We start from the raw sequence: 23,551 nt of genomic DNA on the forward strand, positions 1-23,551 counted from the left end.
TGCAGACCAGCAATATGAGCACAAGCTAATGATAGCTTCTTCTAAGGACGTGGGGCAGGGAACCTGCGGGATGATTCGACTCCAAAGAGTATTGACGAGGCTTCTGTTGCGTCGGGACTCCAACCCTATATTCAAGACTCCGCTCATCTGACTCACGTAGGACAGAGGGGGTCTCTCGCTGTATATGTGATTGCTAGATCATTTGGATTCATCCGGAGTCTCCTGAGCCTGAGAACCAGAAGCCTGAGGGGGTTGAGCCGTCATGGGAGGAGGAACTTGAGGCAGCTGGTTGAAGCCGCTGCTTGGCGTGCGATGCTGGTGGGGCGGGTAGTGATGCGCTTGATGGGGGCTAGATTGGAAGTGTGGTTGCTGCTGGGGATAGTTACCTCGGCCGGGTGGCACTGGGACCTTGTTAGCGAATGTGCGTGGTTTTTTCTTGGGCCCTTGCAACATACTATGACCTGGTTGCTGTCCGGCAAATACTGGCTGCTGATGATGACCAGGAGGCATGTACATAACGTGTTGGGGAGCTTGACCGGGCTGGGAATTTTGATGCATCATCATTGGAGCGCCACGACTGGGACTGGGGTAACCACCGTGTGGCTGAGGCGGTGGCACATGAGGATAAGCATGCGCAGGACTGGGCGAGTACATTGGCACTTGAGGCGTGAACGGAGCCTGAGGAACTCCCATATACGGCCCGCCAGAAGGTTGATGGACCATCATAGGCGCCGACATGGCACCTTGCGGGTTCACAAATTGAGGAGCGCCTCCATAATGCCGCATGTGAGCCGGTTGTGGTCCGCCTTGGTTCACGAAGAATTGAGGCATAGGTTGCTGGCCATAGGCAAGCTGTGCATGTGGCGCCATCGGTGACGGATACCCATGCTGGAGCCTTGGGGATGGGAAGACTCCCGACTGAGAGGCGGACATTTGCATACGGTGGGGGTCATCGAAATGGGGTGGGCCCGATCCATGGTGCTGTTGAGGATGAAGATGCGGTCCATGGGGAGGTCCAGAAGTAGGTGGCATGGTTGGAGTTTGCTGGAATTGATAGGGCAGGTGTGGCTGATGGGGCATCTGGGGATTGGAGGCAGACCGACTCTGTGGAGATGTAGGCGACGATTTGAACATCTGGACATATTTTATCTCTTCGACTCCGTCGGCCGCAGCATTCCACGTAGGAAGGGTGTTGTAAGCAAAAGGAATACCCCCATTGGAAGTAAAATCCCGCTCAGTCTGCTCTGCGCTCTCTTTCTTCATACGCTTAATAGGGTTGAACTGGTCTTTAAGCGATGGACGCTCAGAGATGGGACGCGGCTTTTTCGATCCGAAGAAGTTTGAGGGGCTTCTGGCGCGTGACTCGGGCTTGACGAACGTCGGTACAGTTGATGCGCCGGGCGTGAATGTGCTGGCGGCAGGGTTTGGTTTAAACTCCGTGGCTCGAACGTTGAACTTGGTTGAAACAGACGATGTAGGTGTGAGGACTTTGGTAGGGCTAGACACATTCGACTGATCGGTAGGAGGCCCAGCGCGAGCATCTTGGATTGGCAGCGGGGCCGGAACTGGACCGGCAGTTGCTCCCTTTCGCTGCTGAAGGTTGTCGGCAAGACGATGGCCCAGCATCCCGGTCGCTTGACGTCCCGCATATACGGGTTGGTGTTGGGCTCGTCCTGTGGAACCGCCCTGGGGGCCAGTTGGTGGATATCCTTGACGTCGAGGGTAGGGATAGCGGTCTGTTTGTACTTGTGAAGCCATCGCGCCGCTTTCCTGACGGATTGGCAACTGGGCGTGGTCTGCTGTCTTTTTCGGTTCGACGGGTGCGACAGTGGTATCTTTGGGCGTCTTCTTCTCCTCAGCAGCGTTCTGCTGCGCTCGTTGGATGATTGCTTCCTGCTTATGCGGGTCTTTGGCCAGAATAGGCACTAGGTCTTTCGGTACAGGAGTTGCAAGCTTGAAATTCTGAGAGAACTTCATTAACTCGTTGAGCTTGAGTGACCGGTCCACAGCGGCCGCGTTACGACGATGTTGGTTCAACTTGGATCGCTCGTTGTTTGCAAAAATACGGAAACGATCCAGGACTTCAATCTCGTTGCTATTATCAGGAGCACCCTTGGCAGCAGCAGGAGTGGTGGAGGAAGCTTTGGGAGGGACGGCTTTTCGCTCTGGGTCAGCGGCAGGGCCGGCGTTGACCATGGATGCTGCAGATTGCTGCGCCAAAACGGGCTCCTTTGTTGGCTGCGTTGTGGGGGTGGTCTCTTTTGTGCTAATCGCCCGCTTGACTGAGCCCGTGTAAGGGGGAGCGGTGGCAGTCAGCTGATTGTTAATGTTCCTGAGCGCAGGTGGTGTATATTTGTTCGACTGGCCAGAGGCCAATGGAGGGAAGCTCTTCTCGTCGCGGCGCACACCACTGTACTTGTCTTCTTCATCACCAGCATCAGGCGCTTGAATTCCACGCTCCTCCCGCACGTGTGCATTGTCTGCGTCGCTGTTCTCGATTTCACGGGCAATGCGAGCGGCTTCTGCCTCTTTCCGCTTATACGTTGGATCCGAGCGGTCGATGCGGGTAGTATACATATCCTCGTTATAGCTGCTAGTAGCACCAAAGAGTCGTGCGTTCGTCTCGAACTGGTCCCAGTTGTTGTGGGCAGTCGAAATACTTTCGAGAGCCATGTCAGTGTTTGCATCTGCTCCGGGTTCCCAGCGCTGTAATGTTCGCTCGCGCTTCGCAAGATTTCCAGAGATATCGGCATCCGTCCGAAACCCGGTGGTAGCTCCTAAAAAGGGTTAGGAACCGATGGTTCAGAGGCACTGGATATTGAGACATACCATTAGGCTTCGCTAATACGTCAGTTGTCGTAACATTCGGCACAGAAATGTCCAGAATGTCATTCATAGTGAAAGTCATGGAATGCTCTGGTGCCGAACCGAAAAACGGACTAGCGACATCGCTCACTCCATTAGCCCGCTGCTGTTCCTGTTTCGTCTGTCGCTGCGCCATCTTGAGAGTAACAGTGGACTCGTGGGATTCAAGAGACGAGTAAGAGAATATGCCGGTGAATTGGTCACCATTCTTCGTGGTAACGGTAGTGTTGAGTCCCTAGAACACATGAGCCTTCGTTCGGTAGTACCAACAGCGATACCTCGGTAGTTACGTACAGTAAAGCTAGCAAACAAGAACACCATGCGGTCATGAGCGTGGTTATCTGGGGTATTCGACTCCTTCGCGGGCTTGGGAGAAGGCGATGGTCGTTGGGACATGTTGCCGTTCTGCTGGGGAAAAGACGGACGCTGAGTGATCGGGTTCGTGCCTTGAGTCCAAGCCTTCTGCGAGTTACTGCGTCTGAAGAGAAGGTCGTTAGTGGTACAGTCCGTGGTAGTCAATGTACGAAGGCTCGGTAAATAAGGTAGCGTTGCTGCTGCGGTATAGCTCAAAAAAAAAAAAAAGAAGCAAAGTGGAGGGCAAATTCAGCCATAACAGACTCAAAACATGTACAAATATTCCTCTGGCAGCATGCGGTGATGTATTGAGGCTGTGGTGGTGGAAGTGAAGCAATGGGTAGCAGCCCGAGGCGCAATGGGAGGACAACGCAACGTACCTCTGCCCGGCGTCCGCTGGGCTACCTGTCTGTCGCCGCCCGCCATCCGACGATTTGGTATTTGTGCTGGTCCTCAACGTAGGTCGAGAGCCCGAGTTCTGTGCCGATGCATTGCCGGAGGGATTGTTCGCAATAGGCGCGGAGTTGACGGTGGAAGAAGCCATGGTTCGGCTTAAAAACAACAGAAGCTCACGTCGTGGTACTTGGCCCGACGTCGAGCTTCAAGTATGTCGGAGGGGTCGTAACGATGTAGCAACACACCGCCTGCGCTAAACGGGCGCGAGGAAGCGTTGCAGGACCAAGGGGGGATGGAAAGAGGGGTGGGAGGGGAGGAGTGTGGATGTGGGTGGAGGAAAAGCACACGAGTTAAGCTCAAGGTGCGAAGTCACGGGACCTGGAGAAGCCTCCGGGAGTGGAAAGGAGGGGGTGCTCGACAGCAGGAAAAATGAAGACAATCGTCAATTCAGGCGGCTATGCGAGTACAAATATGGCGAGGAATCCCAAAGCGAAGAACAGAAATCGACAAGCAACAATTGAGGACGAAGAGCTAGAGCTAGACTAAGTGACCTAGACTTCGAGGGTGAAGTTTGGGCGAGAATTGAATTGAATTGAATTGGGTGAGGTGGAGGTGGACAGACTAGGTCGGGGTCCAAGCCAGAGCCTATTCTTAATTTCTTAGTGGGACCACGGCCGGAGTCCAGACATCTTCAACCACTTGGTTCCTGGCTCTGATTCTATCGTGGATTTGTACAGACTCCGAACAGAGATGCTGTCACCGGACGCTTCAGCCTCGCCGTCGCCACCGAGTCATCGAGGCTCAACAAGGCGCCGTGCGTTTGCTTACGGTCAAGGTCAAGTCTGGATGATTTTCGCCCGCCCCGTCTACAAACTCAAGATTATGCCAGGAGCTAGGACAACCATGGTATAGCCCCGATCAGAGTTTGGATCGCTAGTCTTGTGCTATATAGGGCGTGACCCGGATCTAGTTCTCGACAGCAGAAGTAGAGGGATCGAATTGTGCATGGAATTGCCCGTGTTACTCGGCGTAGTTGATGATTGGCGCATGCAAGACAAGGTGCAAGTCACTGCCCGGCGCAGGCCTCAGTAGGGCATTCGATAGGATGCTTCGGCCCCGTGAGATATGACCGAAGAGAGTGATCTGTTCTGCCTGTCTCATGCAGACTGAAACATGTGCTTCCACAAAGTAACATCGCAATACCCCAGCCTCAGAGATACATTGAAGCTGAGCTGAGCTAAGGCAACGAGGTGGCTGGTGTGCCATGTGATTGGGTAGGAGTTCGTCTCGTGCCTCAGGCGCAGATCCCACGTCGACTTCAGCCCAATTAATATGCAATCAGACGCCTATCACGACCTCTTTGGATTCCTTCTTTCTATCGCAGCCAGCTCTTCTAGATCCTGTGCCATATCCGGCCGCTGCAACCTACATTATCATTCTCTTAGCGCTGCGCGTCTATTGTTGTTCAACACCTTATTTCTCCGTCTTAAGCCCAGTCGCTTCTGGCCCTCGCAGTCTCTCTCCCTTACACCATCACGCCTCCCGCACAGTAATCCCGCCCCCTCGGGTCCCCGTTGACTTCTGGCCCCCTGCGTCGATTTCGCAATAAATATCTCCTTCGTCTCTCGTCCGCGCTGGCCCCTATTCTAGGATCATATAATCTTCCGACCTCGTTCGCAACATGCAGTCCACCGGCAGCACCTCCTCGCGGTCCGCCCGAAGCCCCTCCGCCCAGCACTTCCATTCCGGGTCTTCGGGGAGCAGCATAGACACCGCCATGACTTCACAATCTTCTGCGCCACGCAGCTCGTCAAGCTCATCAAGATCTCAGTCCTCAAGGAGCACTGTGGTAAGTTTGCCGTGCCGCTTCTCATCGCGTTGAATAGAGTCTTGGTTAACTGGAATGATCTCCTACAGCCGAACGGACAAATATCCCAGATCGAAAAAAGCGTTACGCATTTACTCGTCGCGACAAAACAACTCTTGGAGACGTTAACACAATGGTCTCGCCGACAGGTTTCTGAGACCGAGGTTTCGGACGTCTATGTTAGGTTGGGATACGAGTTCAATCTTGCTTGTCGTGCCTTCAGCGCGATCGGGGTGGACACTTCAGACCTGGGCCCTGTTCCGGATCTCCTCCGTACGATTCTCGAAGACACGCTGAGTCAGGATGCCTCGCCACAAGCCCTCGACGTCTTTCTGCCTCGCATCCGTGATATCATCATTAACCTCCTCCACGGTCTGAAACGCAAGCAGGCTCGCCTGCGATCGCGACAGCAAAAAGAAGACGGTAGACCGACAGCTGGCCGACATGCAAGCGCGGGCAGTGCGGCGAGTGAATTACCTCCACCGATGGAGGAGACTCCTCCCGGAGCCGTATCCCCAAAACGCCCAAGCCGTACTCGCTACGGCAGCAGTGGATCTTTGGAAGACAACCCGCAGGTTTCTCGATCGTCTCCGGATGTCAAATCGGGCAGCTACTCTGATCGCGAGGCATCTAGGCGAGAAGCGCAGAATGCGCTTGCACAGCCAGCACAGCAGGAGAGTGAGGCGAGCTCAAGGACCTCACAATACCCTCCGCCCCCACCACCGCCACCCAAGCAGGACGATGCCATCGGGGCCCTGCAGCGGAGTGGGGAGCTGGAACGACGTGCGTCTCGGAGATTTTCCGCGTATCAAATCCAAAAGCATCTGGGGGCCTCTTCCAACGGCGTCCCTGTAATCCCAACCCAGAACTCGCCTATTCCTAATCGCGGCCGTGATGTTCGAGAATCGCTGAATGCCGTGCGTCTGCGCGGCTCGTACGCTCACGGACGTCAGCGATCTACACATCGGTCACATGGACTTATTGAGGCTAAGGCTACCCAGTCACAACAACCCTCGAGCAGCGCTTCAGAGGATCCGGTCAAGCCCCGCGTTGAAGCACCCACGGAGCCTTTGTCAGATGGCGTTTCTACTGAGAAAAGTGCCCAGCCCGAAAAGGACATGGCGAATGGCGTCCTCGAGGGACCTCCTGTACTACCTCCAATGCCACAAGAGCCGTCCCTTGCAGACGCTTTCGAACCGGTGAAGGACGCAGGACCTCAGACTAGCCAGGGGCCGGAGACACCAAAAGCAAGCCATCGACAGCCACACGCCGCCGTTTCGACTCCGCCTTCCTCCTCGCAGTACTCACCTGAACAACCCTCTCCGGGCAAGGAGCTTACTTTGTTTCTGCAGTATCGAAGCAAGATCAAGAAATACGTGCTTCCCGAGGGCTCTTCTGGATTAACTATTGGAAGGCTTCAGTTGGCCTTTATTGAGAAGTTTGCATGGAACACCCACAACAACGGCGGCGATCTTCCGGAAATCTACATCCAGGATCCAATTTCGGGCATTAGACACGAGCTGGAGGATCTTGGCGATGTTAAAGATCGATCGGTTCTTGTTCTCAACGTTGACGCTCTTGATGAAGTCAAGAAACATTTCGATGATGAGTTTGGTGGGGTGCGCCGTCTACTAGAGAGTGTCAAAGGAGCATTAGATGGCCAGGGTAACATGATGCAGCGTGTCTCGGATCGGCAGTTGGAAGCTGTCAAAGAAATCGCCCGTCTTGCCGCCGCACCTTCCGTCTCCACCGCCGGCGCCCCTGCCGCGGGCGAGGCGCGGAAAGGCCCCATTTCCGGCAGTGCTAGTCAGGTGGCCGAACTGTCGAGCTTACGGCGCGATCTTGCGGTTCTGCGACAAACTTACACCGACTTTTCCGCAGACATTGCGAGCTCAATGGGTGCGATACGGACCAAGGCAGATACTGTCAAGTCTTCCGCTGTTGATGCCTCCGTGCCGTCTTTCGAAGGTGATGCCGGCCGTGCAAGAGTCAATTCCGGAAAGAAGGAGCTTGCCGAAGAGTCCGAACGACTTGTCGCGCGTGTTGATGATCTTCAGGATCTGATCGAAGATTTGCGGAAAGACGTGGTCAGCCGAGGAGTCAGGCCACTTCCTCGACAGCTCGAGACTGTGGGTAAAGATGTCAGTGCGGTCACTAAGGAGATCAAGAAGATGCAAGAGTTTCTCAAGCGCGAGAAGCCGATATGGACCAAGATCTGGGAGAAGGAACTGCAGCTCGTTTGCGAAGAGCGTGATCAACTCACCATGCAGGAGGACCTTGCAGCTGATTTGCAGGATGATCTGGAAAAGGCAGCGCAGACCTTTGCTCTCGTCGAGCAAGCAACCAAGCAGCAGGCTATGCAAAACGGCAACAGCGGACCAACTCTGCGGAACACCTCGCGGAATGTGGTGATCGATCCGGCAGTTGACCCTGTGAAGGCAAAGGACAGTGTGCTGGGCGAAGTGCGTGCCCTCCAGCCAAACCATGAATCTCGCCTCGAGGCCATTGAGAGAGCAGAAAAGGCCCGCCAGAAGGACCTTGAAACTCGCCGTGACGATCTCTTCAAGAAAGAGCTCGGCAGCTTTGTTCAGGAGGGGAAGCTGAAGAAGAGTGGCGGTTTTGAGGAAACTGAACGACTTCGTCGAGCCAAGGACGAGCGCAACCGCAAGGAGATGTGGAATATAGCTCAAGCCCGTGCAGCCGAGATCGCAAAGGCCGAGGCTGAAGCGGCAGCGGCATCTGCTGCGGAGGCTGCAGAACCATCCGACGATACCGCTCCTGAGGCAGAAGTACCGGGCTCGCCGAAAGGAAACGCTCCAGCTGCTGATGATGACGCCGGCGATGAGAAGAAGGAGGAGGAAGCCCGCCCTGGCAGTGCGGACGACAAGGAAAACCACAAAGCGGACGCGGAGAACTAGACGGTATCTGCTGGCATTCATTTCACCCCCTGGACACCCCTCGTTCGTTGACTTTCTTTCGTACATTAATCATTCTCTTGATGTTTCCTTATTCCTTCTTGTACTTTCTGTACTTTGGATTGACCCCATTCTCCTTGGACATGTTTTGAAAGCCCCGGCAATCTGGGTTGCCGGGTGCTCGTTGCTCACTTGAATATTGACGATACCCTGCCACATCCCGTGGCGTGTTCTGATGGCTGTTATGATGCGGGGACGCCTTGGGCGGATTTGGCCTGTTATCTGCATTCATCCTGGATTTGCGTTTATGCACTTTCATTTCTTGTCATCTTCTGGATCGGGGCTCTTGCGTCTGTTATTAGCCATTCATTGGGAGCGGTTTCAAATGCAGTTATAATCAACACGTCTTCCAGTTTAGTATCACGGGCCAGTGGCCTTAGCCGCGTTACAGTGCATTGTTCGGCTCTATGAACAACAAAAAAAAGCTTGTAATGATAATCGGCCCCTGTTGAGCAGGAGAAGCGCAAAAAAGAAAGTGACCACTGCCGGGCTCGATCCGGCGACCTTGTCGGTGTAAACGACACGTGATAAACCACTACACTAAGCGGCCGGCTTATTAAGATACGGCATAATTGTTTTGTTTTATAAGGGCATTTTGCCGCAGCTGCTAGAGATACTAGGGCTGCATTCTCAACCCTGCTGCCGATGTACACTCTTACGTCTTTTCTTCCCAGTTTATAGGATGACCGTATCTCATAATTGGAATTATTCAGGGTGCTTGTAACACTAGATTCAAGTCCAGTGGATATCTAGCCGAGCCTCACAGCTGAGCGACCGTGGCTGAGCGACAAAGCAATGTCCACTTAGGGCAGATATATTTCCGTACCCTCCGTGACTCACCAGCCTCACCTCTGAGAGCCATATCTTCCCAATCCTGGGCAAGCTCATCCACAGCTCCTCCAGTACATTGAACCACCCTCAAAATACCACAAACCCTAACACCTGCCTCCCTGGCGGCGCTCTCGGCGCAGACCTCCACAACGCGCTACACAGCGCAGCGAGAGTACTGGGAAGACGCCGCCCAGGAAACGCGGGATCGCGCGCCTGCTGCGTTGGAATTACTGGCAGGTGAGGCGGGCTGGGATGTGCATTGCTGCTACGGGCGAGCGCTGGTTATTAGGGTGCGAGGAACCGGCGGGATGGGGTGGTTCCGGAGGCGACGGGGAAGAGCGGAGGCGGGGGATGGCGTGGGCGACTGGGATGTTTGCGCAGGTGCATCGTGGAAGCGAGCACTTGTTTGTTTGATATGGAGCTTGATCGGTGGTTTTAGTACCAGGCTGATATTGTGATTGGACTGGAGTGGATGCTGGGACTGGGATGTGGTTGAAGATCGAGAGTCCGCCGAGGCCGAGTGGGATTTGGGCGGGGATTGGGAGGGATGCTTTTTGGAGGTTGATGGGATGTTTGGAGGATGAGGGGACTTAAGTGGTCATATGTGCCACCAGGGTTATATATATACGCCCATCTAAGTCTTATATCAGTCAAAAGTGCCGGCACTTCTCCGCCCTATACAGGAACCGCCATCGGGGGACCCTTCTTAAGGCCAGTGTTCTTCACAGGGTGAAGTAACATAGGCGGGAAGCAAAGGGGACCATATAGATCCTCTCTCTAAGAACATGTTAGCACTTACCCTGTTGCAAACACAGAAAGGGCTTCTATTGGCCAACTTACCAACTCTCCCCCGTCAAACCAGTTTCTCCCCTGGGGGTCCTGATGCTATAGAGCAAACAGTTAGTCCGGATCACAAAAAGGAGTGACAGATCGAGACAAGATACACATACAAAACTCCCATCCGTATATTGGCCCATATCCACCTCATACCCGAGCCACCGCCGATAAAAGTCCTCCGCCGCCTGCGAAGTAAACATATAGCTCATGCGATAGAGTATATGGTCGAACTTATGATCCCAGTTCCAGATACTATCTGATCCCCCATTCATCTTCTCAGCAGACCCCTTGTTCACAATCCGGTCGATCTCCTTGGGCATCCATTTCCCATCCGCGTAGATCGGGTGCGGGACATGTACGGCCTTCAAGCCATGCCATAGTGCAAACGACGGCGCCGTCATCTCAGAGACAACGGCCAGACCGGCTGTGCTTTGGGCTTCATGAATGGCGCCCAGTAAGAGGCGAGAGTACCGGCCCATTGTCACTGGAGAAACCCGACGTGGCGTATCAGGGGGAAGATCGAAGAGGACATTGTTAAACACCCACGTTGTCTCGGCCGAGTCAAAATGCGGAAGGAAAGTTATTAGATCTGCCTCTTCGTCGACGCCCCAGGTATAGTTGTCGTCTTCGGGGCGGGGGACTGGTGGGATGGGACCGATGGGTGTCTGCGTCTGCTTCCAGGCGTGTGATGGAGGTGCTGGGCCCCATACACTTGGTTTACCGACCATAGCCTTGTCGATATTCTGCTTGAAGACCTCGTAGGTATCATGGGCACCGGGGATATAAAAATGCGCATTGCGTTCCCAGAGATATTTCCGCGGTTGTTTCTTTGCGAAGGCGGCAGCTCGCTCGAGGAAATGGTATGCATGGCCGGTAAATCGGGCGTCCATCTCTAGCTGCCAGACGTAGTCGAACTCTGGGAGTAGTGTGGAGAAGATCTGGACTGGCTGCAGGTGCTGATAGAGGGGCCTTGAACTTGGTCAGTGAGCTGGAAGGAAGATGAGAAGTTTGAAAGCCTACAGATGTTCCTGCACCTTGGGATACCAGGACTTCAGGGTCTCCTCGTTGAAGAAGACAGTCATGTCCCAGAACTCACGAGGGATAAATTGATCCTTCAGATGTTGAGCTGCGTCGGCCGTATGCAATGGGATCTCGTTATCCTTGACATGCGTAAGTAGAAAGATCTCGTACTCGGCGCCTGAATGCAAAGAGAGCTCCATGACAAGAGACCTGATGTATTGCTTCGTGTTCTCTGTCCACGTCATGTCATGCCATGCGCGTAATATAACGGCAGCTCTCTCTTTCACTTTGGAAGAATGTTGCTTGTCATTGTTGTCTGGCGGCGTAGTCTGCTTGAGCGGCAATGTGTCTTTGATTCGGCGCTGTTCAGCAGGCGAGATGTATCGATCTGAATTTCTCTTCCGGCATTGGGATTGCAATGCACCCCAATTAACTCTGTCCCACTTGGCCCTTGCTGGGGCGTCTAGATCGTCGTATCCATATGCGCCCAGGCGTGAGAACCGCGTGGTACATGAAGACCCGTCGAGCCCAAGGGCACTATACGAGCCGAACATCGGATACGGAAAGTCTGAATACGCTGTCAGGGCTTTCAAGCTATCGAGATCAGTCTGATTGTTACCTTTTTGAGTCCCGCGATAGGCCAGGACCATGTCTTCAGGGTTTCGCCGGTCCAAGGTCGTACCCCGGGGACCTTGACAGGCATGGAACGTCCCTTTCCATAAACGCCGCCAGCTCTGACTGTTATAACTTGGATAAGGGTCGTAGATTGAGTGCTTTGGATGGGAATCCTCTATGGTTGAGGTCCCGCCCCGGTAGAAGTTGGCCTCCCTGCAGAGCCATGTTAACTACTAAGCAGAACTAGCGGACGCAGAAGCACGCACCTGACGTCGCGCAGAGTCCCTAGACCTATAGGTTCATGCGCAGGAGGTGCCTGGTCATCCCATGGTTTCCACTCTCGAGGACTCCCAGCGAGATCGGTCGGTCGCAAGATATCTGGCTTGGATAGCAAGACCGGGAATCCATGCGGTCGATTAGGGAGGGCTTGGATAATTAGAAGTAATAACAAGATTAAGAACAGACACGAAAGAAGAATATAACGAAAGGGGAGGCCTGAGAAGCGGCCGTTCAAGATAGATGCGCCATTGAGCATGTTTAGAAGTTGATGGCCATGCCTCGAGCTGCGAGAAGATCAGAAGAAGTCATGATCTAGCTAAGCGCGCACTACAGACAGCCCAAGGGTCTCTGATAAGCCTCGAGCTCGTTGATTACGCAACGAAAGTCGACCCCGAGTGATACCCACCTGAGTCTGCGCATCGCCGCATGGGGACAGGATTGCGGCGCTGCAGGGATCGACTGTCCAGTCACCAAACCCCCAAGGCACGCCATCACACACGTAGCTGGCTGCCACTGGCCAGTGATGATCGAAGTAGCAGGGGGAAGAAGCAAATACTGGCGCTAGACGGTCTTAGGGCTCCTCCGGCTGAGGCCCGGCGCTTAGCGACATGATTCAGGCACACGGCCCATCCAGGCTATCGGGTCCCTGTCGCCAATGGCCGGCCTCGCCCAAGCTTCCTGGTCGAGCCCGTCGCAGGTTGAGGCCAAAAGCCGCTCGAAGCCGTCAAAGCCGATGGCTACGGTACGAGCCGGCGAATGATGACCATGCTCGAGGCTCTCGCTGTTGGTCAGGGGAATGAACCCGGACCCCTGAGCCCTGACGCCAGAATGGCTCTGTCTCTGTCCTCTTGCACTTCACTTCCGGCGGCTCATGTTTGAGTGAAGGCACGATGAAGCCCGTCAACCCGCCTTTGCCCCTGCTCTGGCTGCTCTACGGGCCGTTGCTTCTCAGGGTGTCCACTGCGACATGTTACTATCCCAACGGCAACCCAGCCACCGACGACGTCCAGTGCACGTCTGGCGACAAGAGCGCCTGCTGCGGCAGTGGTTCGATCTGCCTGTCAAACGGTCTCTGCATGGGCATCGTCCAGCCCTTCGGTTTATCTCGCGGAAGCTGCACAGATCCGAGCTTCGAGATTGACGAGTGCACGAATGCCTGCAGTAAAGACCTCTATACAAGAATATAAGGACAAGAAGGGGATGAACTGACTCGTTGCTAGCAAACATCCAACGCAACGGCGGCTGCGCGATCATCCCCTACAACAACACCGAAGAAGGCGTCTACTACTGCTGCAACTCGATCGTCAATAACAGCACCGGACCTCGCCCGAGCTGCGCCTGGGATACCGACCCGTTCACTCTGCAGAGCGCGACTATTATCCCGGGCGCTGCTCTTCTCGAGAACTACGCACAGGTATCGGACTCGGACACCACGAATACAAGCACGGCGGAACAGAACAAGACGGTCGACTGCCTGAACGCTGGCACAAACACGTCCAGCTCGAATTCGAAAGAGGTCGCTATTGGGGCTGGTGTCGGCGTGCCTCTAGGGGTCCTTGCTTTGGCTGGGATAGCTTGGGCGCTTTATGAGAGGAGACAACGGCTGCAGTCTGCGTCCATGGTCTCGAGTACGAGTAATCTCGCCTCTATACCGGCTTATAGCTCGGTCAGCGAGGAATTCCACCGAAAGGGTGTCAATCAGGAGAATCGTCACTCGCAGCCCTTTGAACTGGCAGAGAGCACCCCGGCATTGTCAGGAAACCCCAGGTTCGGCTGAAGCGCTTCTTTCTTCAAATGCTCTTTACATCTATAGATATTTAATTATTCTTCTCTTCTTACTGGCTTCAAGTACTGAGCACCTCCAGCCTTGTTTTCGATATTTACCAGAGATGGGGTTGCGAGGACACTTACTCTAGTACCTACCCCCGTCCACTTAGGGCTAGTTATTTTGTGCCTTAGGGCTACAGGTAACTTGATAAGGTTGTTCCTTTGTTCCCCGCTATGATTCTTCAGGAAAACGTATGATTAATAGATTGGCTAGAGTATCTAGATCTACGCACAGCCCAAAGCCCTAACTACCTGACCAAGATGGAAGCGTGGCTCGAGGATGAAACCGAAACTCCAACTCCGATCGCTCAGCTGAGTTCAGCTACGTGGATGAACCAGCAAATAAAATAAGGGTGGATCGCCATCGGGCATTGTTGAGGGTCCAAAATGCAGCGAGAGTCAGCACTAATGAGGCCAAGTAGGGCTGAGCTGACATGGGACGCCGAACTGGAGTCCATAAAACTCCGGCGCTGGACCTCGAAACCCGAAGCCCTTTGGATCTAATACTTCAAAGAAACAACCCTCTGTTCAGTCCTGACAATGAACCTGCAAGGCTTCCCCCGATTCTATGATCTCCCAGCGGAACTGCGCATCCAGATATGGCGCGAAGCATGTCCAACGCCGGGAATCCATGCCTTTGACGTGTGCATTCCATCTCCTCAGACCGGCTTGCGGATATTCCAGGCTCGAGCCGAAGTGAAAGGAGAGGATGTCCACATGCAGTTCGAGCCCCCGACCAGCGTATTCCTCGACCAAGTCGTGGTGCCACAAACAAAGAACAAACCAGTCCCTCAAAGCGACAGCAACAAGCGAGACCAATCTACCTGCCGCAATGCAAATACCAAATGCAGCCTCACCTCAGACCCATCAGCCTACCTCCTAACTGACTCAATCGCACAAAGCTGCCCCGAGGCCTCCTCATCTTTCAACCCACCCGCATCATCGAATCGAAGCAGCACTACCAACACAAAGATAAACACCGTCAACCTACCCATACGCGGGCCAAAAGGCAAGCAAATCCACTACAACAACCTAACCGACACCCTGCATCTCCGCTTCGGCCCCTCCGTCTTGGCCAACACCCCTTTCGACCCCTGGTTCCTAAACCCCTACGACGGCTCCGAAGACGCCTACATCCGGGTCTTCAAAGGCAGTCTCTCCGACATCCTCCTCTACCCCTGGAGCACGGAGCTCACGGGTACGCTGCAGAGCGCCCGGCGGATCGCGATTGACATTGCAGATCTGCAGATGGAGATGGCGCCTACGCACGCGTTTGCGCTCGAGGCGATTTACCAGGAGGTGGAGTGCTTGGTGGCGCGTTTTGCGAAGGGCTTGGAGGTCCTTTATGCTGTTGATTATTGCATGGGCCAGTGTAGGAGATGTGAGACTGCGGGTGTGAAAGTGAGAGGAGATTTAACGAGGAAGTTGGACTACATTGCTGGTGAAAGAGAGCCGGATGTCATCTACGGGAATGGGGCGACGTATAGTGAAGTGTATGATCTAGAGGCGCTTGGCTGGAGCGAGGAGACGCCGGCGTTCATAGTCCTGAAGATGTTTGCTGAGGCGATTGGCAAGCAGCAGAGGGAGGAGGGCAAGGGAGAGGTGTGCTTCCAGGGAGTTAGGGTTTTGGCTTGCCGGCAGTCAGAGATCTGATATCTACTTGAAGCGCTTTTAGACATGGCAGAGATCAACCGGCGTGCTATGGAACATTGAAGATCGAACCTTAATGTACCATACCATACCTACCAGCCCAGATTTTACCCTACTATACCTGGATATTTACCTACTGCCCTTCACATGGCACACTAATCATCTCGATAGAAACATTTGTAAAGGAAAGGATCATTCGAAACTAGGGCTGAAAATGTATAGTAGATCCATGGTTTCATTGGTGGAGAAATGTCTCCTGAATAACCAACCCAGGCTGAACGCCTCTCGAGGATCGTGCGCATAGTGTAGAATGGCCTTTGATGGTGGAAGCTGAAGCTTGAACAATCATGCTGATAGTTCTTTTTAGGCTGAATTGGTTGGCTAAGCTTGTAGGGCAGAAGCTCCTGTCCCCAACTTACAACGTCTTCAAATATGTATACCTAGAGAACGCAATCGTCCGTTCACGAAGTAACATAACCAAATGGACTGATCTTACGGAAAATGGCCTTTACAAACCCCATAATCACAGGCTTCTACCCAGACCCCTCCTGCATCCGCGTCGGCGACACCTTCTACCTCGCCAACTCCAGCTTCCAGTTCTTCCCCGGCATCCCAATCCACAAGTCAAAAGACCTTGTAAACTGGGAGCACATCGGTACATTTTCCCTTGTCACGTCCAGCTCTCCACTAATTGAGGAAACAGGAAACGCGTTCTCCCGCCCCTCGCAACTCCCCCTCGACCAAGCAACAACAAAAATCAACAATGCAGCCAAGAGCGAGATCTTCACGGGTGGAATCTACGCCCCGACGCTGCGCTATCACGAGAGAGCAAAAACATTCTATATCGTGTGTACAATGCTGACGGGGTCAACGACCATGGCGCCCAGCGATGACTTCCAGCCGCGGAATTTCATCCTCGCCACGACTGATATTGCGAATGACAAATCTTGGAGCAAGCCCGTGTACTTTGACTTCCACGGAATTGATCCGAGTCTCTTCTTCATGGATCTGGAGGACGGGAGTACCAGGGTGTATGTCCAGGGGAGCTGGATGCACGGGTACAACAAGACGCCTGCAACAGTCATTCGACAGGCTGAGATCGATGTTTCGACTGGGGCGCTTCTCTCGCCCTGGAGGGATATCTGGGCCGGTGCTACAGAAAAGGTCCCGGAGGGTCCTCACATCTATCACCGCGAAGACGGGTGGTTCTATCTCCTGATTGCTGAAGGAGGCACGCACGGCCGGCACAAGATCACGATGGCGCGGGCCCGGGACATATGGGGGCCTTATGAGGGGTGTGAGCGGAATCCTATGCTAACGGCGGAGGGGAGTGACGCGGTGGTCCAGTGTGTTGGGCATGGGGATCTCTTCCAAGACGCACAAGGGAAGTGGTGGTGTGTGATGCTTGGAAGACGGCAGTTTAAGGAACACCCGGGGTGCTGGCCGTTGGGGAGGGAGACGTTCATGGTTCCGGTTGAGTGGGAGGAGGGCGAGTTCCCTGTTTTTGGGAGAGTGGAAGTTGAACAGCGTGTTTCAAGGGGACGGCAGGTTGGTCGGATTAAGGTAAAGGAAAGGCAGTGGAGGGGGGTAGAGCTCGCGTCGCCGTTGACTGTCTATCTGAGGACGCCAGATTTGAGACATTACGAACAGCAAGCAGACGAGATATTGCTGTTCCCTACGGAGATGAATCTCGGCGTGGAAAAAGGCACAGTGAGCTTTGTCGGACAGAGGCAGACCTCGCTTGACTCCATTGCCAGGGTCAGCCTCCCCCTGGACAGCGCCGACACTACCGGGCCCTTCTGCGGGTTGACGGTGTACAAAGACACATTCCGATTTGTGGCTCTCGAGTACAGCGCATCGGATTCAAGTCTGAGTCTACAAATCCAACAGGCCGAGAAGCCGCTGACGACTCTGAGCTCCGTCTCCGTCGAGGGCGACATGGCCCTGCAACTGACCATCACTTCAAGGCTGGCTAAATATACGTTTGAGTGCGTTAAGACAGCCTCCAATGGGCAGACAGAGAGCGTTCAACTTGGCGAGGTTCCGTGTTCTGCTCTGAGCGGCGATGATTTCACAGGTTGGTCTGCCTTAGGGTTAGGGCTGGCACTGGGCTAATGAATCTGACAGGGACGGTATACGCTATATACGCTCATGGAGATGGAGGTCCGGCTAGATTTAAGGGATTTGAGATTTTGGATTAGTTGTAAATTCAATCAATCTGTTCTGGTGATACTTCCAACTTTGCGTAGAATTATCTGAGCTGGATACAGGCAACCCGGCACCTGTACCCCATGATTCGATTATACCGGTAGTGTCTTTAACATATACAGCTCTGTGACTGGGAAGACCTGATTGGTGGCAAAGCCTCGATGCTCCGTCGGGTTAAGACGTCTGGTCCCGGCGGGGAATCGAATCACAGTCGGCTCAGGCTTCTGCATTGATATGTGCCAAGGGCTAGGCATGAACTACCTCCACAGAAGTGACTCTATTTAGCCTGATATATCTACATTGAGCTTATAGAATCTGGGCTACCGAAGCCTTAAGGCTGGCGAGCATACCATACCTATCATGTCCAGCGCTTAGGTAGATAGGTCTGCATAGAGAGCTATAATCCATCTCATTAACTGCCCTATCAACTTAGCCCTACTTAGCATGATCAAATATTCCTACAATCTTACTGCATTCCCTGGTCCCCAAGCCTACTGCTTAGCACCAGCATTCTGCTCCGCCGCCGCAACCTCTACTCCCTTATCCCCGTCCCCACCCACCCCCCTCTCCTCACCATCAACCTCAAACTGCCCCTGCTTGGCCTGCTGCATAAGGATCGCCCCGTGCGAAACATGACTCTGCCCACCAAACAACGTATCCATCTCCTCAAGAGCCACCTTCTTCGTCTCCGGGATAAGGAACCACACAAACGCCGCGAGGAAGACATTACAGGTCATGAAGAAGAAGAACGACTTCAGCCCTTCATTCTCGTAGAACGTCGGGAAGAACTGCTGGAAGATCGTGTTCGCAACCCCCTGCATCTGCGAGCACATGCCCACCGCCTGCGCGCGCACATTCATTGGAAACACCTCGGCCGTGTAGATCCACACCGTCGCGCCCCAGGACGGCTTGTAGAAGAAGGCGAAGAGAAACATGAGGAAGACGATGGCGATGCCGACGGGCTGGGTCTTGGCCCCCTCGGCTGTGGACGGCGTCTGCAGGCCGACTAGGGCCGTGATGAGCATGCACACGGCCATCCCGATCGCGCCGACGATGAGCAGGAACTTGCGGCCGAAGCGGTCGACTGTCCAGGTTGCGTTGAGGGTGAAGAGGATCCCGAAGGTTGCGTTCAGCGCGTTGATCAGGTTGATTGTGTCGCCGTCCGGCCAAATCTTCTGGTAGATTGTGGACGAGTACGAGTTGAATGTGCCCTGGCCGGTGAGTTGCTGGCCGATGTTCAGCACGAATGTTAGGAGGAGGCGCTTGCGGATGGAGGCGTCTTTGACGAGCGTCATGTATGCGCGTTTGCCGTGGTCGAGGGCTTCCTTTTCGAACTGGATTGCTTCGCGGATGGTCAGGAGCTCGGACTCGATTTCGTGCTCGGTGTCGCGGACTTGGGCGAGGACTTTGCGGGCGCCGTCGACGTCGTCTCTGCGCTGGATGAGCCAGCGGGGGGACTCGGGCATGAAGGGGAGCTGGCTGATGATGACGATGGGCAGGAGGAGCTGGAAGATCACGACCATCTTCCAGTCCCACTCGCCGAGTTCGTCTCTGTGTTTGCCGGCTGCGTAGTTCACCCAGTAGGCGACGAAGGAGCCGACGGAGTAGAACATCTGCCAGAAGGCCATGACGAGACCGCGGATGTATGAGGGGGTCACCTCGCCGATGTAGATTGGACCGGCAGCTGGAGCTATTAGCTTGTTCTAGAGATTCAGATGGAGAGGCATACCGATAGCAAGAGCCTGGCCCATGCCGATGAGCACTCGACCAGCCATGAACGCAGGCACCGGGTTGCTGGGAGGCGGGAAGCATTGGATGAAGGTGGCGATGATGGTGATAAAGCAGCCGATGCCCATTGCCCAGCGACGACCGAGATAGTCAGCCTGTCCACCTGTTAGCCTCGTTGGGCTGTATTTGCTGGGCGATTTACCAAAGGGCCAGCAAAGAACCATCCCGTGATGATCCCACCGACTGTGTAGACCGTATTCATCAGACCGAGCATGTAGCTGTTCTGCGCGAGTAAGCCAGAGATAATGCTGTTACCCGAATCTTGTGCATACGGGATTCTCGAAGTATGCGTGCCAGTTATCCGAGTTCTGCACCGAGTTGAAGACGGAGGCATCGTAGCCCATCAACACCATGCACCCGGCTGCCACCAGGCAGATGTACCTGAGAAAGTTAGAGCCCTGGAGAGTTCGACGAGACAGCGGCAGACATACCAGTTGTAGACTCGAGTCTTGTGGACCATCTTGTCCGTCGTGAGTATGCTTGGACGCAGGTGAACGAGTTGATCAACAACCTAGGGCTAGGGAGGACTCCGTCTGCTTTATCTACGCCCAGTCTCAGTAATCAACGTCTGCTGCCATCCTGCTGGGACTATATGTCTGAGCTCAATGAGAGCAATGTGAACCATTGGAGGAATATCAAATCAAATTGACACCAATGATGTGAACGAGCGTCAATGATTCCGGGATCAGGCTGAAAAACAACTTGATATCGCCTCTGGATGTATCCCATGAGCCTTTACCCAGGACCCTGTCGGCTGAATAGGCTAAACTCGGCCGCCACAATCCTGGGGTAGAGGCTCACTGTAATCTGGAGGCATGAGGGGTCTGAGCTCTACTCTTATATTGGTGCCGCGGAATATGGAAGCTGGGCGCTGAGGCTGGATTGACGCTTACAGCAATGGCCAGCTCATGAGGACGGATGCATTCATGTGGTAGATCGCCGTCTTCACTCTGAGATGCTTGGTTGCACCTTTTCCTGCCAAACCCTACCAGTACCTAGGGTAGACTGTGCCATCATCCACGTTCAAGTGATCCTTGAAGACAGAAACAGCCTGCAAGTATGGAACGTGATAGTCATCTGGTAGTTGGTACCTTACTTTGATGGTACTTGATGCCATATCATATCTAGGCCTGGATACTACCAGTTGGCTAGGGCTGGTATCCTAGATGCCGTGTTAGGGCTACTACCGCATACATCTGGCAAGTCGTTACAGTCCTTTCCACATCTATTCATAAACAAAAGCTTATTCTCCACAAGAGACAAACCACCGCCTATCCCAGTCCAAGATCTTCGGTCCAACTTCGTCCCCGGAAGTCCTATGGACAAACCATGACTTACATGATTATCTAGCCAACACCTCGAACCGGTTGAGTCTGAATCCCTGCTGCCGCTGCGCCGATATCGCAAATAAACAAATGGTCTGGGAGCATCTTGCATCTATGAATGTAATACGTCATTGAAATGTATCCTACACGGCTTCGATATCGGTTTGATGCGCAAGACATTTCACACCGTATCATTCCCCTCCAAAAACTCCAACAACCTCTCTGCAACAGCAGCAGGCTGCTCCTCAGGAAGAAAATGCCCACAATCCTCAACCACACCCCCATCAACATTCTTCGCAAACTTCCTCGCCAAACCAACCATACCCTCCCCAACAGACCCCACACCCCCAAAAGCCAACACCGGGATCTCAAGCGGCATCTTCGCAAACTCCAGATTCTGCCTCGCACTCGTCTCAAAGGCCCGATAGTACTCGAAGCCCCGACTCATAGCCCCAGGCCTCGAATACGCCTGGATATACCGCTCAAAGTAATCCCTGTGGAAGCGCTGCGCATTCACCGTCTTTAGCTTAAAGAACCAGCCCAGGAGCTCCCTCTCCCTCCCCCGCGTCAGAATCCCAGGTACCTCCGGCAGCGCATTGAACGAGAACCGCCAGAGCCGCAAGTTTGTCTCGCGGGACAGCGGGAACTGGAGCTGCGGCATGAACCCGGGCACCGAGGCGTCCAGGATACTGAGCGATTTGAGGCGACGCTGGAATTGAGCGGCCCAGGGGTAGGCGATCCACCCGCCTACGTCGTGGCCGACGAGATGGTAGGGTTTGTCTTTCACGATGTCGTGGATCGCTTCGGCCATGATTTTGCTTATGTTTGCGGTGTCGTAGCGGTTTGCGAGGGCAGCTGAGTCGCCTAGACCTGGGGGGTCGAGGGCGAAGAACTGATAGCGTTTAGAAAGAGGCTCGAAAATACCGCTGTATGCCTCTGCGGTTTGGGACCAGCCTGGAAGGAGAATTAGGGGAGGGCCGTGGCCGCCGACGATGGCTCAGATGCCGTGGAGGAGACGGGTGGTCTGCTATGTTGGTGTCATTGTGAGTTAGGCACAGGCTCCATGTGCTTGGATTTCGAGAGTTTATATGCCCGGTGCTGTAATGAGTCATTTGCCCTCTCAGCTCTATCCTAGTCGTATCCGTTCACTCCGCTTTTGACGAGCTATCCAATCACCGAGTTATTAAAGGCGTTACTCCAGTGATCCGTAGTGCTCATATAAAAGCTAAGTCAATAGTAAAGCTTATATGGGTTAACGAGGGCTCCGGCATTTAGCCCGATCCCCATCGGGCTCCGGGGAAAGTCTGGGAGGTGCTCCGACTACAGATATGAGCCCAGTAAGCAACGACTATAGGGAAGTTGGGACACGTACGTGACGGAAAAGACGGGCTATAAGCACGAGGGATCTACGGCACTCGGATATTACAGTGGAGATTTACTGTACTTGACACGCGCTAATATACGCATGTAGTTTATGACTGGTTAGAGTCACTTGACTGAAGTGTCTTCCTCATTGCCAAAGCGTGACCATTACGGGGTCAATCCATGATCAGCGGCAATTCTCTTCTGCTCCTGTTCATTGCGTTTCTCAACCCCGGGCGAAATCCCGGAGATGTACAGGGGCAGGAAGTGTACTTAAGCAATTTGCACTTCCTGCGAAATCCCAAATCCGGACTTGGTTGGCCTTATTACACTCACATCATCACAATGCCTGCCAAGTATCTTCTCCTGGCCCCGTTCCTCCTGGACTCAGCCCTAGCAGGAACCCTCTACACAGCCTCCTTCACCTCCTCGCTCTCCCCATTCTCAGCATGCAACCTCAAGTCCCCATCCAGCGTCACCACAAGCGCCGACAACGCGGTCTTCACCTTCGACGAAAGCGACTTCGACGGCACCCGGGACGACAAGGGCGTCGAGATCTGCGTCTTTGAAGAGGGCACCTCCACCAACGTCGCCCAGATGACAAAGGAAGGGTGGCAGGGCTTCAACCTCCATGTCTCTTCAGACTCATTCCCAACTAACAGGAGCACCATTATCGCGCAGCAGTTCTGTCCGGGGGGCTGCTCGTCCTGGTGCGGCGGGTTGCAGATCGTGGATAATGCGCTTGTGGCTGAGCACCGCGCTGCGTGCGGGGATGCGACGACGACCACGCTTGTTGCCGATATTGAGCGCGAGACGTGGCATGGGGTTGTTGTGCATATGAGGGTTTCGCAGAAGGGAGACGGGGTATACGAGGTTTGGTGGGATGGGACGCAGGTGTACGGCGTGGACGGCATCGATGTTGGTTTTGGGACGTGGGACGGAGACGCGCTATCTTCTGGGTGGTACTTTAAGAATGGGATATATGCCTATGGTCAGTATTGATTGGATTGGAGTGGACGCATAAGGGTCAACGAGCTAACTATGGCATGTCAGATACGGAGGATTATGTTGACGGAACGACCAGGGCTTTGTTGCTTGACAATGTAAGCTGGTACGAGACTGACAGTGGTGAAACGGACGGTTATGATACTGTTGTCCCAGGGAGTGCTAGTTAATTGGTATGTCGTTGATGGAACTTTGATGTTGGTTGTTTAGTCCTTTAAGCAATCAACGAGGGTTTAGTGGAAGCAAGGTCTTGCTTAGGGCTACACCATATCAAGAAGTTGGACTTCTTGGAGTATCCTGCACCTCATGGAAAGATTCTCTTACCTGCAAATGACCTTAAGCCAGAC

General features: G+C 53.9%; 8 protein-coding genes across 8 annotated transcripts; 5 read left to right on the forward strand and 3 right to left on the reverse strand.

Annotated features, from left to right (window-relative positions):
- Positions 1-198: 198 nt before the first annotated feature.
- DSM5745_06279 (putative PAB1 binding protein (Pbp1)) lies at positions 199-3,763 on the reverse strand (the record flags this gene model as incomplete). Its single annotated transcript, XM_026748295.1, has 4 exons — positions 199-2,777; positions 2,830-3,100; positions 3,160-3,343; positions 3,600-3,763. The coding sequence occupies 4 exons, from the start codon at positions 3,761-3,763 to the stop codon at positions 199-201; spliced, it is 3,198 nt and encodes a 1,065-aa protein (XP_026602599.1).
- Positions 3,764-5,296: 1,533 nt separating this feature from the next.
- DSM5745_06280 (formin-mediated actin nucleation enhancer) lies at positions 5,297-8,400 on the forward strand (the record flags this gene model as incomplete). The annotated part of the gene is made up of 2 exons (XM_026748296.1): positions 5,297-5,464; positions 5,533-8,400. The coding sequence occupies 2 exons, from the start codon at positions 5,297-5,299 to the stop codon at positions 8,398-8,400; spliced, it is 3,036 nt and encodes a 1,011-aa protein (XP_026602600.1).
- Positions 8,401-9,963: 1,563 nt separating this feature from the next.
- DSM5745_06281 (DUF3405 domain-containing protein) lies at positions 9,964-12,295 on the reverse strand (the record flags this gene model as incomplete). The annotated part of the gene is made up of 5 exons (XM_026748297.1): positions 9,964-10,065; positions 10,129-10,173; positions 10,239-11,094; positions 11,146-11,973; positions 12,027-12,295. The coding sequence occupies 5 exons, from the start codon at positions 12,293-12,295 to the stop codon at positions 9,964-9,966; spliced, it is 2,100 nt and encodes a 699-aa protein (XP_026602601.1).
- A 634-nt stretch (positions 12,296-12,929) lies between these two features.
- On the forward strand, positions 12,930-13,816 carry DSM5745_06282 (uncharacterized protein; the record flags this gene model as incomplete). Its single annotated transcript, XM_026748298.1, has 2 exons — positions 12,930-13,200; positions 13,260-13,816. 2 exons carry the CDS (start codon positions 12,930-12,932, stop codon positions 13,814-13,816), a joined length of 828 nt encoding a protein of 275 aa, XP_026602602.1.
- A 590-nt stretch (positions 13,817-14,406) lies between these two features.
- Positions 14,407-15,519, forward strand: DSM5745_06283 (uncharacterized protein; the record flags this gene model as incomplete). The annotated part of the gene is made up of 1 exon (XM_026748299.1): positions 14,407-15,519. The coding sequence occupies one exon, from the start codon at positions 14,407-14,409 to the stop codon at positions 15,517-15,519; it is 1,113 nt and encodes a 370-aa protein (XP_026602603.1).
- A 498-nt stretch (positions 15,520-16,017) lies between these two features.
- On the forward strand, positions 16,018-17,717 carry DSM5745_06284 (uncharacterized protein; the record flags this gene model as incomplete). Its single annotated transcript, XM_026748300.1, has 2 exons — positions 16,018-17,593; positions 17,644-17,717. The coding sequence occupies 2 exons, from the start codon at positions 16,018-16,020 to the stop codon at positions 17,715-17,717; spliced, it is 1,650 nt and encodes a 549-aa protein (XP_026602604.1).
- Positions 17,718-18,215: 498 nt separating this feature from the next.
- DSM5745_06285 (sugar porter family MFS transporter) lies at positions 18,216-19,972 on the reverse strand (the record flags this gene model as incomplete). Its single annotated transcript, XM_026748301.1, has 5 exons — positions 18,216-19,408; positions 19,454-19,607; positions 19,655-19,735; positions 19,785-19,893; positions 19,944-19,972. The coding sequence occupies 5 exons, from the start codon at positions 19,970-19,972 to the stop codon at positions 18,216-18,218; spliced, it is 1,566 nt and encodes a 521-aa protein (XP_026602605.1).
- Positions 19,973-22,544: 2,572 nt separating this feature from the next.
- DSM5745_06286 (uncharacterized protein) lies at positions 22,545-23,374 on the forward strand (the record flags this gene model as incomplete). The annotated part of the gene is made up of 2 exons (XM_026748302.1): positions 22,545-23,190; positions 23,253-23,374. The coding sequence occupies 2 exons, from the start codon at positions 22,545-22,547 to the stop codon at positions 23,372-23,374; spliced, it is 768 nt and encodes a 255-aa protein (XP_026602606.1).
- Between the last annotated feature and the right edge of the window lie 177 nt (positions 23,375-23,551).

This window comes from Aspergillus mulundensis (assembly GCF_003369625.1).
Source record: "Aspergillus mulundensis strain DSM 5745 chromosome Unknown scaffold_6, whole genome shotgun sequence".
Taxonomy (NCBI): domain Eukaryota; kingdom Fungi; phylum Ascomycota; class Eurotiomycetes; order Eurotiales; family Aspergillaceae; genus Aspergillus; species Aspergillus mulundensis.